Here is a 14804-nt window from a genome sequence, read left to right on the forward strand (position 1 = left end):
CAAACCTCTCAACTCTCCAAACTTCTAATTTTCCAACTTTCACCATTTCAAGCAAAAATCACCTACGGACCTTCAAATCCCTATCCGGATACACTCTTAAGTCCAGGATCACCATACGGGATATCAGAACCATCAAACTATATTCCGGAGCCATTTACATATAGGTCAATATCCGGTCAACTCTTTCAACTTAGGCTTCTAACCTTGGGACTAACTGTCCCAATTCATTCCGAAACATCCCCAAAACCAAATCAACTACCCCGACAAGTCACATAACAGCAATTAAGCATAGAATAAGAAGTAAATTTGGGAACGGGGTTATAACACTCAAAACGATCAGTCGGGTCGTTATAGTCATGGTAGAGGCTATGTGAGCCATCAAGTTCACTCAACACTTCCAGCTTCTAGTGATGCTCCAATTATTCTGAGGTCGCAGGTTTCACACTTTGCTCAGCCACCTTCTGCAATCAGTCCAGCCGACCAGGCCCGAGCCAGTCCCAGCAGCCACGCCCACCGAGAGCTTGCTTTGAGTGTGGTGATACCCGTCACATAGTTAGAGACTGCCCCAGACTCAGGAGGGGTGCACCTTCACAGACTACTCAGGATCCATGGATTCAGTCAGGTCCATAAGCTTCTCAGGCCATGGTTGCTGCCCCAGTTGCCGCTCCATCCGCACAGCTGTTGACGGTCAATTTTGACCCTCCCTTTTAAATTAATTTACTTATACTTAATTATTACAATAAATATTTTGAAAGTATTTTCCATCAATAAAAACCTATTTCTACAAATTAATTAAGTATTAGTTTTGAAATTAAACACATAGTATTAATATTATGTAATTACAAATATCCTTCTATTTTAATACTATTAAAATAATTATTTAAATGTGTCGTAGAGGTTTTTATAATTAATTTAACAAATAACTTATTAAAATTTTGATTAATTAGATTATTATGTTAATAATTCAAATTAGTGTTGTAATTTAGAAAGCGAAGTATTTTATAAATAATTAATTACATTTATGGTATATTTGATATTTATAATTTTTACTACATTTTATTAAAAATTATTAAGTTTAATTAAGTTAATTTTAAAGAGGTTAAAGACTAAATGGCTACAATTGCAATTCCTCAAATTAAACATAAATTGGCCATTCTTTAAATCAAAACCAGTCCAATACCCAAGCCCAATTCCATCTGACCCAGTCCAAACCTTCCCCTCTCTTTTCACTATGACAATCCATGCCATCACATTTGAACCAATCACAGCATGCCACGTCGCCTTTTCCATCCCCTCACAACAGAAACACAACCCATCCTAGTCGTTGATTTATATCATCAACGGACTAGGATTAATCTTGTTTTTTCATTTATTTTAAAAGCCCGTCTTGTTTTATCTCCGCCGTTGGATCACAAGAATCCAACGGTCATTAAATTTTCTCCATAAAATCATTTTAAAATGCCTAACTCTCAAAATAATCAGAGTCGTTGATCAAATGATCAAACGGCTCCCGTTCCATCTCCCATTTTAAACCGGGAGACACCCCTCCCAACCCTAATCATTACCTCCCAAGACCGTCCACCTCTCTTTCCCAAAACTCTCTCTTTTCTCTCATCCCTTCAACTTCCATCAATCATGGAACCTTGCACAAATCAGTGCAAGGTCACAAAAATCAAACCCCAAACACTCAATATGCCTCATATGACCGCGAATACTACCTGGTTATTTCCTACTTCATTGTCAAAACTCGAAATTCCCAAATCTGAAACCCTAGATTCAAAGATGAAAGTTCAAATTGTCTAGTTCCTCTTATGTTCTTTCAATTTGAACCATGCATGAAGATTTCCTCTGAACTCATCATTATTATTCGTCGTCCAGAGGTTAGACGCAATTACCTCTAGACAATGGAGCTTTGACCGATAGATTTTCGCGTTCAACGGTCGATTTCCCATACCCAGGTAAACTCTTCACTATTTTTCCCTTTTTATTCTCTAATTTTACCTCTACCTTGATATCATTATTTGACTATCATCATTTCCCACTATCTAATTCAAATCCGTCGGAACTCTAAGTCATTGAATGCACTATAAATAGAGCCTTCAATGCTCTCACCTAACAGATCAAAAAAGAAGAGAAAAAAGAAATCAACACTAAGATTTCATTTAAAAAATTTAAATTCCTTACTAATTTCTGGTTCTTTTCGTTTTCTGAGTTCTTTCACTGCTCAAAAGCTTGAATCTTTGGTTTTCAAATGGCTAAGTTAGAAACCATGTTTGGTCTTCTGCCCTAGAAAAGGTTAGTACACCTCTACCCTTTCTTTTGCGACTATCTTACTCGAACATCACAAACATGCTGTTGTCTTTTATTAGTTGTGTTTGTTTATGATATTCGTTATTAATGTATAGATGTTATTTCCAGTTCATGATGATCTGTTGTTAATTTGTGGTCATCTGTCATGCTTTTGAGTATCTCTAATTGGCATTGATTGAGTTGTTATGTGGCCTTAATGACTTCCATTCTGAATCCAAATAGTTTACATGATTTAAGTCTTCTTAATATGCCTCAATGACTTCTCATCTTTGCCTAGACTTTAGATTTTCTTTTAATGATTCTGCTGTGATCTTTATCCCTACCACACTATTTTATGCATTCTGCTGTCCTATAGTCGATTTTGTTATTCAATAATTCTAACTAGAACAGACATGAAAGCTCGTAGTTTAATCCTTCATCACTTAGCTGAAGCATATGAAGTTTAAGTGTTTAAATGCTCTCTTTCTTTGTATAAGTGTTTGCTAACTCTAAGAGCAGTTTCTAAGTCATTATTATGAGAGTCTTATGTCTGTGTCTAACTGCTAGTTACATCTCTAAGTCTCTCTATATGAAACAGTCTCACTAAGGTGAACGTTTATGAACATCAGTAACCATTCTGCATATATTCTGTTATGATCAAGTTATCTTTCATAAAATAGGTTATAGTCATGTTTGCTACAGTTGAGTGATAACTGTTTGACAAGCTGAGGACAACTACATCATGTTTAGATGTTAATCTTAATTTGTAAAGCTGAGTTAAACCTATTTGGTGCAATATTTTCCTTGTCTTTAACCCCCTTTATGACATTGCTGACTTGGTCTGATAAAAAGTGAAACTCACCCTGTCTTTGTAAGATCATAACCTTATTTGAAGTATCTATGTGTATTGAATGAAAATGCTGCATGTACCTCTGTTTGTCTTCATGATTTCATATCCATGTACACTATTTTGAAACTGCACTCAGTTATCTATTTCCCTGTTAATATAAACTAAACTTGGTCTGTAAATCCTAAGAGAAACTTCTTATTGTTGCTTTTTGGACATAATAGTTTACCTATTTCAATATAAGGTTAGTACTCTTATAAAGATGTGGTTCTTCCATCAATTCCAAAATGAAGTAAGATTGATAATCCGTGGTCATGTTAAGCACCTTTAGGAATTCCATGTTTAGATCTGCAAACTTGTAGTCATGCTAAAGGTTCTGATTATATTCTGGTATCTTTAATAACACCTGTAGAGGTTGTTAACTATGACTGTTTGTCTGAACCTTTGTTGATGCTTTAAGGAGTTCCAAGTAGTATTGTTAACTTATGTGTGTGGTTGTGGCAAGACCTGAGTTAACCAATCTATGATTAGTCTGGTAGGACAGAGGCATCTGTATTTCTGGGTTGCTGCATATCTGAACTATGTGCTCTTTATTTATCCTTAAGATGTGATCCCAAGTGTTTGTTTCTTTAGCAGTAACATTATGGTATTCATGCCTCTATGTGTGTTTGTAATATGACCTTCAGACTTGTTTAATGTGTGTTTCATTCACTTAGTATTGGAAATACAGTTATAAAAATAAAATTGTTTCTAAGTCCTTATGTTATTTTGCCAAGAATACTTCTGTGGTAGGGTGTATTATGGTAGTTAGTTTACATTGAAAGAGCCTCATTGGCACTTAAACCTACGGGGGAAAATGAGTCGTTAGTGGTTAGGGGTATTTGGAGGTAGAGTTTAACTCTAGGTTGGGCTGCTCTCCCCCGCACAAGCATTGCCCTGGGCCTTGAGACCCTTGCGAACTTTGAAGTGTAGGGGGATTCAAAGGGGGCATCAACCTTGAGTGGAACTCTCTCCTTAGCCCTTAATTCATCGACACTTGTTATTCTCTTTGGGTTTAGTGTTTAATGATAATGAAAGATTTTCAATATAAATTATTTACCATATATAACCGCCAATTAGTATAAGTTCTCATAGTATTTGAGTATTGTTAGTTTGTTATATTTTGCTCCAATCATTTACTTATGTGTTTCATGCATGATTGAATATGCAGAATATGTATCTAATGACCTTTTCTTTTTCTTTTCTTTTACATGTACATTTGTTGGGGCATGTTGAGTTCTTAAGGAACTTGGGCCCAAATCCAGCATTGCTATATCTCAGAAGGTCCAGAGTCAGTTGTTGCCCGTCCCTGTATCGCTGGGCCTGCCTCTTTGAGGCCCAAATACCAGAGTCCAATCCTCTCCTTTAAACTCCTTTATTGTTTACTGCTTCATTGGCTTAGCCTTACTACCTTGTCGCATTTTGTTTTTTTTCTTGTTGTTGTTTTGTCTCACATATATACAATAATTATATATTAGATTGAATGCTTTACTTTATATCTTAAGTCATATAAAACTTAGGTAAGTCTTAAAGAACATAAGATTAAAAGAAGTATTAGTTAGTAACTAATCCCTCGTTCCATAATTATAAGTTGTTTGTATCATTAAATTGCTATGTTCTCGCTAACTTTTCTTAAAGATTTTGAAGCCCAAAAGCTTAGCAAGAGACGACAGCTCCTCTTTCAAAAATGAAAACCAGAACTGAATTGCAAGTTTGATCTGAGAAAGGGAAATCAAATCATTTCGAAAACAAGGTGCTGTCACCCAAACAAATACAGATTTTCAAACGGTTTTCTTCAAGTCTAAAAACCAAGGTATATCTTAGGTTTACTTTCATAGCACCTTCATCTCATTAGAGTAATATGAATCTTCATTCTCTAAGAACAAAGTGTTTTAATTTAGCTTTTTCTTTCCACATATTTTCTTAAATACGAATATCCTATATACTCTTTTAAAAAAAAGCTTTTTTCAAGCATATATACACTAACATTATTTTTCCTAGACTCATCTATGAATTCATACCCTTTTTTAAAAACTACACACTTCTTTTGTAAGTTAGTAAACCGTACCCTTTTAAAAACTAGTTAAGGCATAGTACAAATAATTAATTATAAATCTAGTCTAAGTCCTATGGAGCTATCTCAGGTAGATTTTAAGGGGTGTCTAACACCTTCCCCTTATAAATAATTAATTATAAATCTAGTCTAAGTCCTATGGAGCTATCTCAGGTAGATTTTAAGGGGTGCCTAACACCTTCCCCTTAGAATAACAAGAACCTTTACCCGTAATCTCATCGGTTAGAAGACTAATAAAGAACATGACTTTAGTAATTAAATAGGTACCGTAGTATACCTTTAAATATTAGGTGACGACTCTCTTTTCAACAACAGAGAAATCACAAGTTGAATCTTGTTTTGACTAGTACAAAATAGGGTGCAACAACAGACAGCTGGGGGTGGGAAACGGGTAGGTAGAGGTCGCCCTAGAGGGGGAGGCCAGGCCAGATTCTATGTTTTTCCAAGTAGGACAGAGGCAATTACTTTAGACACAGTCATTACAGATATGGTTCCCATTTTCCATAGAGATGCATCAGTCTTATTTGATCCGGGATCCACTTATTCATATGTGTTATCTTACTTTGCTCCGTATTTGGATATATCTCGTGATTCTTTGAGTTCTTATGTTTAATTATCCACGCCTGTGGGAGATTCTATTATTGTGGACCGTGTGTATCGATCGTGTTTAGTTATTATCGGTAGTTTTAAGACCAGCGTTGATCTATAGTTACTTCGTATGGTAGACTTTGACGTTATCTTAGACATGGACTGGTTGTCACCCTATCATGCTATTCTGGATTATCACGCCAAGATTGTAACATTGGCTATGCCATAGTTTCCATGGTTAGAGTGGAGGGGTGCATTGGATTATGTTCCTAGTAGGGTTGTGTCATTTCTAAAGGCTCAGTGGATGGTTGAAAAAGGGTGTGATACTTTTCTATCCTTTATGAGAGATGCCACTGCTGATACTCCTATCATTGAGTCAGTTCCGGTAGTGAGAGACTTTCCATATGTATTTTCAGTGGATCTTCCGGGCATGCCGCCCGATAGGAATATTGATTTTGGTATTCACATGTTGCCAGGCACTCAGCCCATTTCTATTCCCCCATATTGTATGGCCCCGACAGAGTTGAAGGAGTTAAAGGAGCAGTTGCAAGAGTTGCTTGATAAGGGTTTCATTCGGCCTAGTATGTCACCTTGGGGTGATCCAGTCTTGTGTGTAAAGAAGAAGGATGGCTCTATGCACATGTGTATTGATTATCGATAGTTGAACAATGTTACAGTGAAGAACATGAATCCATTACCGCGCATTGATGATTTATTTGATCAGCTACAGGGTGCCAGAGTGTTCTCAAAGATTGATTTGCAATCAGGTTATCATCAGCTAAAGATTCTGGATCCGGATATTCTGAAGACTGCTTTTAGGACTTGGTATGGTCAATACGAGTTCCTTGTGATGTCATTTGGGTTGACCAACACTCCAACAGCATTTATGCACCTGATAAATAGTGTATTCCAGCCATATCTTGATTCATTCGTCATTGTGCTTATTGACGACATCTTGGTGTACTCCCGCAGCCGGAAAGATCATGAGCAACATTTGAGGATCGTGCTCCAGACCTTGAGAGAGAAGAAGTTGTATACAAAATTCTCAGTGTGTGAACTCTGGCTTGATTCGGTGGCATTCTTGGGATCAATTCTTGCTGCTTGCAGAGTTTTCCTACAACAACAACTACCAAACGAGTATTTAGATGGCTCCTTATGAGGCCCTATATTTGAGACGGTGTCGTTCTCCAGTTGGTTGGTTTGAGCCGGGAGAAGCTAAGTTAATGGGCACAGATTTGGTTCGAGATTCCTTGGAGAAGGTCAAGTTGATCCAGGATCGGCTTCGTACAGCCCAATCTAGATAGAAGAGTTATGCAGATTGGAAGGTTCGTGATGTTATATTCATGGTTGAAGAGTGAGTCTTGCTCTCGGTTTCACCCATGAAGGGTGTGATGAGGTTCGGGAAGAAGGGCAAGTTGAGCCCTAGGTATATCAGACCTTTTGAGATCCTTGAGAGGATTGGTGAGGTGGCCTACAAGCTTGCATTGCCACCTAGCTTGTCTGCAAATCATCTGGTGTTCCATGTTTCTATGCTCCGAAAGTACTATGGTGATCTGTCTCATGTTTTAGACTTTTGCACAGTCCAATTGGAGAAGGATTTGACTTACATTGAGGAGCCGGTGGCTATCTTAGGCAAATGGGTCCGAAAGTTGAGATCAAAGAACTTTGCTTCGGTGAAGGTTCAATGGAGGGGTCATCCGATCGAGGAGCAACCTGGGAGACCGATCATGACATGCAGAGTCGTTATCCTCATCTATTCACTACTTCAAGTATGTCCTTATATTCGACGACGAACATTTATTTTAAGAGGGGAGAATGTAACGACCCGACTAGACATTTTGTGTAATTGTTCCTTGTTACCCCTTTTGATGCTCACACATATATGTTTATAATTTTATGACTTACGGGGTTGATTAGTTTTGTTCCAAGAAGCTTTCTGGTTGATTTGGACCCTTTGATTCTTGACTTAGAAGCCTAAGTTAGTAATATTGATCAAACTTTGACTTTTATGAAAACGACCTCGGAATAGTGTTTTGATGGCTCAGATAGCTTTGTATCATGATTTCAAACCTGGGCGTATGCCCGAAATTGAATTCGGAAGTCCGTAGATTGATTTATGTTATTTTGGCAAAATTTGGCAATTTGAGGTTGAAATGTTTGACTATAGGTTGACTTTTAGCTATTGAGCTCGGAAACTTATTTTGGGTCTTGGAATAGGTCTGTTATGCTATTTAGAACTTGTCTGCAAAATTTAGTATTATTTGGAGTTGATTTGATAAGATTCGGACGTTTAGTTGTAATTCTAGAGATTCTTGAACTTTACTTTGAAATTCATGCATTTTAGTGCTTGATTCGTAGTTTTAGATGTTATTTTTGTATTTTGATAATGTGAGCGAGTCTGTATGATATTTTTAGACTTGTGTGGATGTTTGGTTTGGAGCCCTGGGGGCTCGAATGAGTTTCAGATATGTTTTGGAAGTTTTTGAACTAAAATGCAGAATTTGGTGTGTTGATACTTCATGTATCGCATTTGTAACCACCAGGTTCGCAATTGCGAGCTTAGCCGGGGGGGGGGGAGGGTCTCAGGTATCGCAATTGCGATACTAGGCTTGCAATTGCGAAGTGACTTAGGATTTTGGGTAGCTTTCATTTGCGACTAATCTGTTGCTTTTGCGAAGGGACAGGATTCGCATTTGCAAACCCATTTCTCGCAATTGTGAAGTCCCTGTAGGCCGCATTTGTGAAGTCCCTGGAAGTCGGGATTTCATCTCATATTCTCTCATTTTAGAGCCTTAGACTCGGTATGAGGTGATTGGAGAGGGGATTTTCATCTACAAACTTTGGGTAAGTGATTCTACTCTATTTCCAATCATATTCCATCAATATATCTTATATTTTAACATCAAAATCATGTGATCAAAGTGAAAATTTGTGAAACTTTGTCAAGTTTTTGAAAAATAAGAATTTGAGTTCTAAGAGTCGGTTTGGACTCGAACTTTGAAACTAATCACATATATGAACTCGTGGGGTCATGGGTAGTCAGAATCTACCATTGGACCTGGGTATTGACCAGACGAGCCCCGGGTTGACTTTTGTTGACTTTTTGGGAAAAGTGTATAGATCATAGCTTTATCTATTGTAATTGATTTCCCTTGCATTGTTTGATGATATTAAGTCAAGTTTTGGTTAGATTTGAGTCATGTGGAGGCGAATTTTAAGGGAAAAGCTATTTCCGAGGGTTGAGCTGGCCTAGTTGTGATGAGTATCTTGTCTAACTTTGTGTGGGAGAACGACCCCTTAGGATTTGGGATTGATTGTGTCATTCGTATTATGTGAAATTCGTGTACGCAAGGTGACGAGTGGTACATGGGTTGTATATGGTAATTGACCAGTTTAGGCTACTTAGACTCTTTCCATGCCTTAATTGAATTGTCATATCATGGTAAAAATTCTCATAGTTAATCTATTCTTACATGTGTTAGTCTATCCTTACATGCCTTAAATGACTTTGTTAACACTTGTTTTACATCGTACTTGATAATTTGCTCTTATGCCTTAGTTGAACTTGTTGCCTCTTTTATTGTTACATGTTATCTCTTTCATTGTTGATCATCATTATTTAAAGTTATTGTTATATGTCATCTCTTTTATTGTTATTTATCATTATTTGAAGTCATTGTTACATAATATCTCTTTCATTGTTGATTATCCTCATTTGAAGTCATCGGTATATGTTATCTCTTCCATTGTGAATTATTCTTATTTTGTTTCGTAGTTACACATTATCTTTCTCCTTGTTGAGTTATTGGTGTTGAAGTTGTGAAAGCCGTTATCACATTGAGGTGAAGTGTTAATTGTTGAGACATCTTTCTTGTTGAGAATTTACATTCATTTTTATTGTTGATATTCTTGTACACGTTGTGGTGGAGCCATGGGCTATTGTTGTGGAAACATTGATATTGTTGATTATTGGCAAGTTGTGACATATGGGCACTTGTGGTGCGAATTGTTATTGTGATATGATATTGACTCGCATGCGGAGGTATAAGGATAGTGGTTAATGTGAATATGGCGGTGTGCGTGATGCTTGTAAGGGAATTACATGAAGCCATGCGACATCATATGGTACGCTAAAGTGTGTGTAGCTATTTTGAAATAAATATTTTCAAAACTATTTAAATGTAAGGCTCACGCGGCGGTATAAGCAAAGATTGTGATTGAAATTGAGAAATGTGAATACGAGGCGGTACCTCGATTGTGATTCTTGTTATATACGAGGAGGTACCTCGGTTGTGATTCTTATTTTACATAAGGCGGTACCTCGATTTGATTCTTCTTGTTTATCTCATGTTGCAAGGAGTTATTTGGTGGGGACACTTCTTGTTGCTTTGATCTTTCTTGTTCTATCAGTTATTGTCTGTATATGATCATTGGGGTTCTTTTCAATTGTTTCATTTGTGTTATTTCTATGCTTACAACCCTTTCATTAGACTATATTATTGACTTGTTTCATATTACATATTTCTCCGCTTTCCACTACTTCTTATTATGACGTTTTTATTTTGTTTATTATATCCTAATAGGTGTCTTAACCTGGCCTCATCACCACTCTACCGAGGTTAGGCTTGATACTTACTGGGTACCATTGTGGTATACTCATATTATGCTTGTGCACATCTTTTTGTGCAGATCCAGGTACGTCTGCTCGTGCCGGACGTTAGGGATCGACTGTTAGCTGCTTTCCAGAGACTTCAAGGTATACCTGCTCGGCATCTGCAGGCCTCAGAGTCACCTTCCCTTATCTTTACTTCCATTTGCAAGTATTGTATTGTTATTCTTACTATGTTTAGCCTTATATTGCTATTGTTCCCTATTAGTTTTATAATCATATTATACAGGTTATTATGTCTGGTAGGTGTCTCGACTGTACCTCATCACTAATCCGCTGAGGTTAGTCTTAATACTTACTAGGTACCGCTGTGGTGTACTCATGCTACGCTTCTGCATATCTTTTTGCGCGGATCCAGGTACACCTGCCCGTGTTGCATGTTAGTGATTGACTCATTAGGTTTTTTCCGGATACTTCAAGGTATACATGCTCGGCGTTCGCAGGACTCGAAGTTACCTTCCGTTATTTCCTCATTATTATTGTTTCCTTTATCAGATAGTGTTGTAGTAGACATTTCTAGAATATTCTATAGAGCTTATGACTCAGTTCCACTAGTTTTGGGATTTGTATTGTGGAGGTTTTATTTTGGAAGTGAATATGAGTTTATCTATTTTACTTTGGTATCTCAGTTTGGTTATTTTGTTATGTTAATATCAATTGTTCGGCTTACCTAGTCTTAGAGACTAGGTGTCATCACGACATCTTAAGGAGGGAAATTGGGGGTGAGACACAGACACATTGGATAATTTAAGGTCATCCACGGAGATAAAGAGATCTGATTCTGGTACGGTCATCTAATTGTTGCATTCGGTGCTAGATGTGGATGGCTATTGCGAGGTAAACTCAATCAATTCAATCTAGGACTGGAGGAACGAGTTCATTGAGTATCTCAGGCATGGTAAATTACTCGAAGACCCAAAGGCGTCCCGAGCACAGCATACCAAAGTAGCTCGCTACTGCCTCATAGATGTGCAGTTATGCAGGAGGTCGTTCTAAAGACCATTGGCCCGATGTCTAGGGGACTCGGAGGCGGACTAAATGATGAGGGAAGTCCACGAAGGAGTTTATGGGAATCATTCTGGTGCATGCTCATTAGTTCTAAAGTTGATTAGGGTAGGATACTATTGCCCTTGATGGAACACATTCGTACAAAAATGTGATAAATGCCAACGTCATGCATAATAGGTGCACCGAACAGCAGAACTTTTGTAGTCGGTGTTATCCCCATGGCCATTCATGAAATGGGGGATGGACATAGTTGGACCTCTACCGCCGGGCCACGGAAAGGTAAGATTTCTCTTAGTTTTAATTGATTATTTTGCTAAATGGGTTGAAATAGGTCCTTACCAAAATATCAGAGAACGCGAAGTGGTTGACTTCATATGGGACCACATAATCTGCCAATTCGGGATACCGAAGGAAATTGCTTGCAATAACGGGCCATAGTTTCTAGGCTCAAAAGGTCACAAAATTTTTAGAAGGGTTAAAATCAAGAGAATTACATCTTCACCATACCACCTAAGTGCTAATGAACATGCGGAATCAATCAACAAGGTAATTATTCAGAACCTTAATAAGAAGTTAGAAGATGCTAAGGGCAAGTGGCCCGATGAGCTACCAGGAGTGTTGTGGGCATATCGGACAACGGTGAGGTCGAGAACGGGAGAAACACCTTTCTCTATCATGTACGGTTCGGAGGCTCGAATACTGATAGAAGTAGGGGAGCTAGCTTTGAGGTTTTCCCGAGCAAACGAAGAAGTAAACAATGAAGCGTTGCTGGTAAAGCTAGACTTTCTCGATGAACACCGGGACTTGGCGTACATGAGGATGGTGGCTCAAAAGCAAAGGATGGAAAGGTATTATAATCGCAGGATAAATCTCCGTTATTTCAAAGTAGGAGATTTGGTTTTGAGGAAGGTCACTCAAAGCACTCGAGAAATCAATGTCGGGAAGCTGGGACCAACGTCAGAAGGTCCTTACCGGGTTTCGGCTATCACCGGTAAAGGATCATAAGAATTGGAAAATCAAGATGGAGTCAAACTGCCCAGCAATTGGAATGTGGCTCACCTCAAAAGGTATTATTGCTGATGGTTCCTGATGATGCTAAAAGTATGTGCTGCACTCTTTTCCCTTCGATCAGTTTTTGTCCCAATCGGATTTTTCTGGCAAGGTTTTTAACGAGGCAGCAACAAAAAGCATATTACAAAAAAAGTGTCATCGAAAAAGGATAGACCTTTAAATATCTAGGCACTAAAATTCTCACATCGATGGTATATAGCTATGTGGATGGTTAAATAATCTTTGGCTCGATGGCAAGCCTCGCCTTCCATTATTAAAAAGGATCATTTAACCGTTCACAAGTTGTCTCCACCGATGAAGAACCAATATGGATGCAAGAATTCCAGTGTCCGAATCAGCATGCTTCGCATTTGAACACTGGGGGAGAATAATATCTGATACGGCACCAAGAGCGCCACGAAAAGCGGGGACTGCAAAAACTGGGATCAATATTTCATCGGGACCGGGGACTGTTGATCAGCCTCATAGAAATAAGTTGTACAAGTTAACCACATGTATTGGCAAATTTATTTACCTTAGAAAATGAATGCCTATGTACTTTTAAAAATAGAGGGAATAATACAAAGTCCTTTATTTTTATCTTATTTCTTGTCCAAATGATGTGTTAATTTTATCGTTTGAAAGTTAACAAAAACTTCAAATGTTTGTGTCGGAATGAACAGGAGACGTCTTCTTCAAGAACACCATAAACATGGCCCTCTCTTATGAAACCCTCATAGTAAAGGGTAGATTCCTGAAGAGTTTATGCTCGGAATTAGAAGCTATCGGATGGAAAAATATACCTGAAGCTTTAATCAACTAAACATAAAAGGGATATTTTTGCACAACACTTAAGCAAAAAAATATTTTATTTATCAAGTGCCAAACTTGATAAAAGTTTTGGCATAATTACAAAAGACACACAAAAATAAAACTATACATCATTGCCGTCAGAACCCGAAGGGAGAGAAGGATCTACATTTCCCTTGGTAGAGGAAGGCAGATCCACTACCAATTCAGGGCCTTCATCTTCTTCCGTCTCCCCTTCAATTTCCGAATACTCGGAACTAGTACTCGAGGAGTCGGTTGCAACAGGCCGAGCAGGAAGATTCTCACAAGCCGTTAACTCCGGTTCTCGAGCTATGGAAATGCAATCATCGATATCGACAATGCCTGCTTTGGCTTCCTCCAGAGTCTTCCTCATCATATGATACATGGAATATGTTTTCTCGAAGAAGAAGGAATCTTCTTGATCCTGGAGTTTTTCTTGGAGTTTATCAATTTCGGCCTGGAACCTTTCTCTTTCCGTTTTCATGGCGCCAGGGCGGGAATCAAGCTCAACATCTGTAGTTGAGTAAAGCTGGTTTTGCTCTATGACCCTCTTGAGCCTCTCTTCCATTTTGACCCTCTTCTCCTCGGCAGCATTGGCCTCCACGGTTTTGGAGCATAAGTCGGCCTTCAGATTATTAATTTGCTCCTCAAAGGCAGACTAATGCTCGACAGTAACAATTACAGCATCTTGAAGTTCGACCTACTTAACCTTAGCTTCTCTAAGGTATTTGTGCAGTTGAGCAGCTTCTTGGTTGTGGGCCATCTTGTCTTGTTCGGTTTGCTGTAAGCGAGCCTCAAGCTCATCCATCTCTACAACTTTTGCCTCCAACACCGCGTGGCAAACTGGTTCCTCTCAGCTATAAGTTTATCCTACTTAGAAGCAAGACCTTGTTTATCAAGGATAAACCTTTTGAGGCACTCATAAGCAAGAAGGTTGGCCTATACAGATAAGTTTGAAGATAGAATTACCATTGACACACATAAGTAGAAAAGAAGATAGGAGAAAACTAGTATGGTACCTGCGTCAAACAGTGCATACTGTTATTTATTAGGCTCTTCCAATCCTTTGCCAAAGCCAGTGGCTTCATATAGTTGGCAAGCTCTACCAGCCTGGAGAGGAGATGACACTCCTTCAAAACTGGAAGGGTGGCGTTTCGCCTTCCTTGGGGATCTTGAGAAGGTATGGCATAGGTGCTTCCCAAATTCCCATGGTCATGAGACTGACGAGGAGAAGCATCCCTTTCTTGATCAGCTGGTGCTAGTGGAGGATAAGCAGTTGTTGCTGGTGGCGAAGGAGCAGCTGGCATCGGTGGACGTGAAGTTGGTGGTGTAGAAGGAGAAAAAGTAATTATGGCAAGAGGGACGGTGTTTGTTGCTTGCTTAGTAGATGAAGGCAGAAGAAGCTCGGG

General features: G+C 38.5%; 1 protein-coding gene across 1 annotated transcript; it reads left to right on the forward strand.

Moving 5' to 3' along the window:
• The first annotated feature begins 12189 nt into the window (after positions 1-12189).
• LOC142178174 (uncharacterized) lies at positions 12190-12519 on the forward strand. Its single transcript, XM_075247504.1, has one exon. The coding sequence runs from the start codon at positions 12190-12192 to the stop codon at positions 12517-12519; it is 330 nt and encodes a 109-aa protein (XP_075103605.1).
• The last annotated feature ends 2285 nt before the right edge of the window (positions 12520-14804 follow it).

The sequence above is a fragment of the Nicotiana tabacum genome, chromosome 24 (genome assembly GCF_000715075.1).
Source record: "Nicotiana tabacum cultivar K326 chromosome 24, ASM71507v2, whole genome shotgun sequence".
Taxonomy (NCBI): Eukaryota; Viridiplantae; Streptophyta; class Magnoliopsida; order Solanales; family Solanaceae; genus Nicotiana; species Nicotiana tabacum.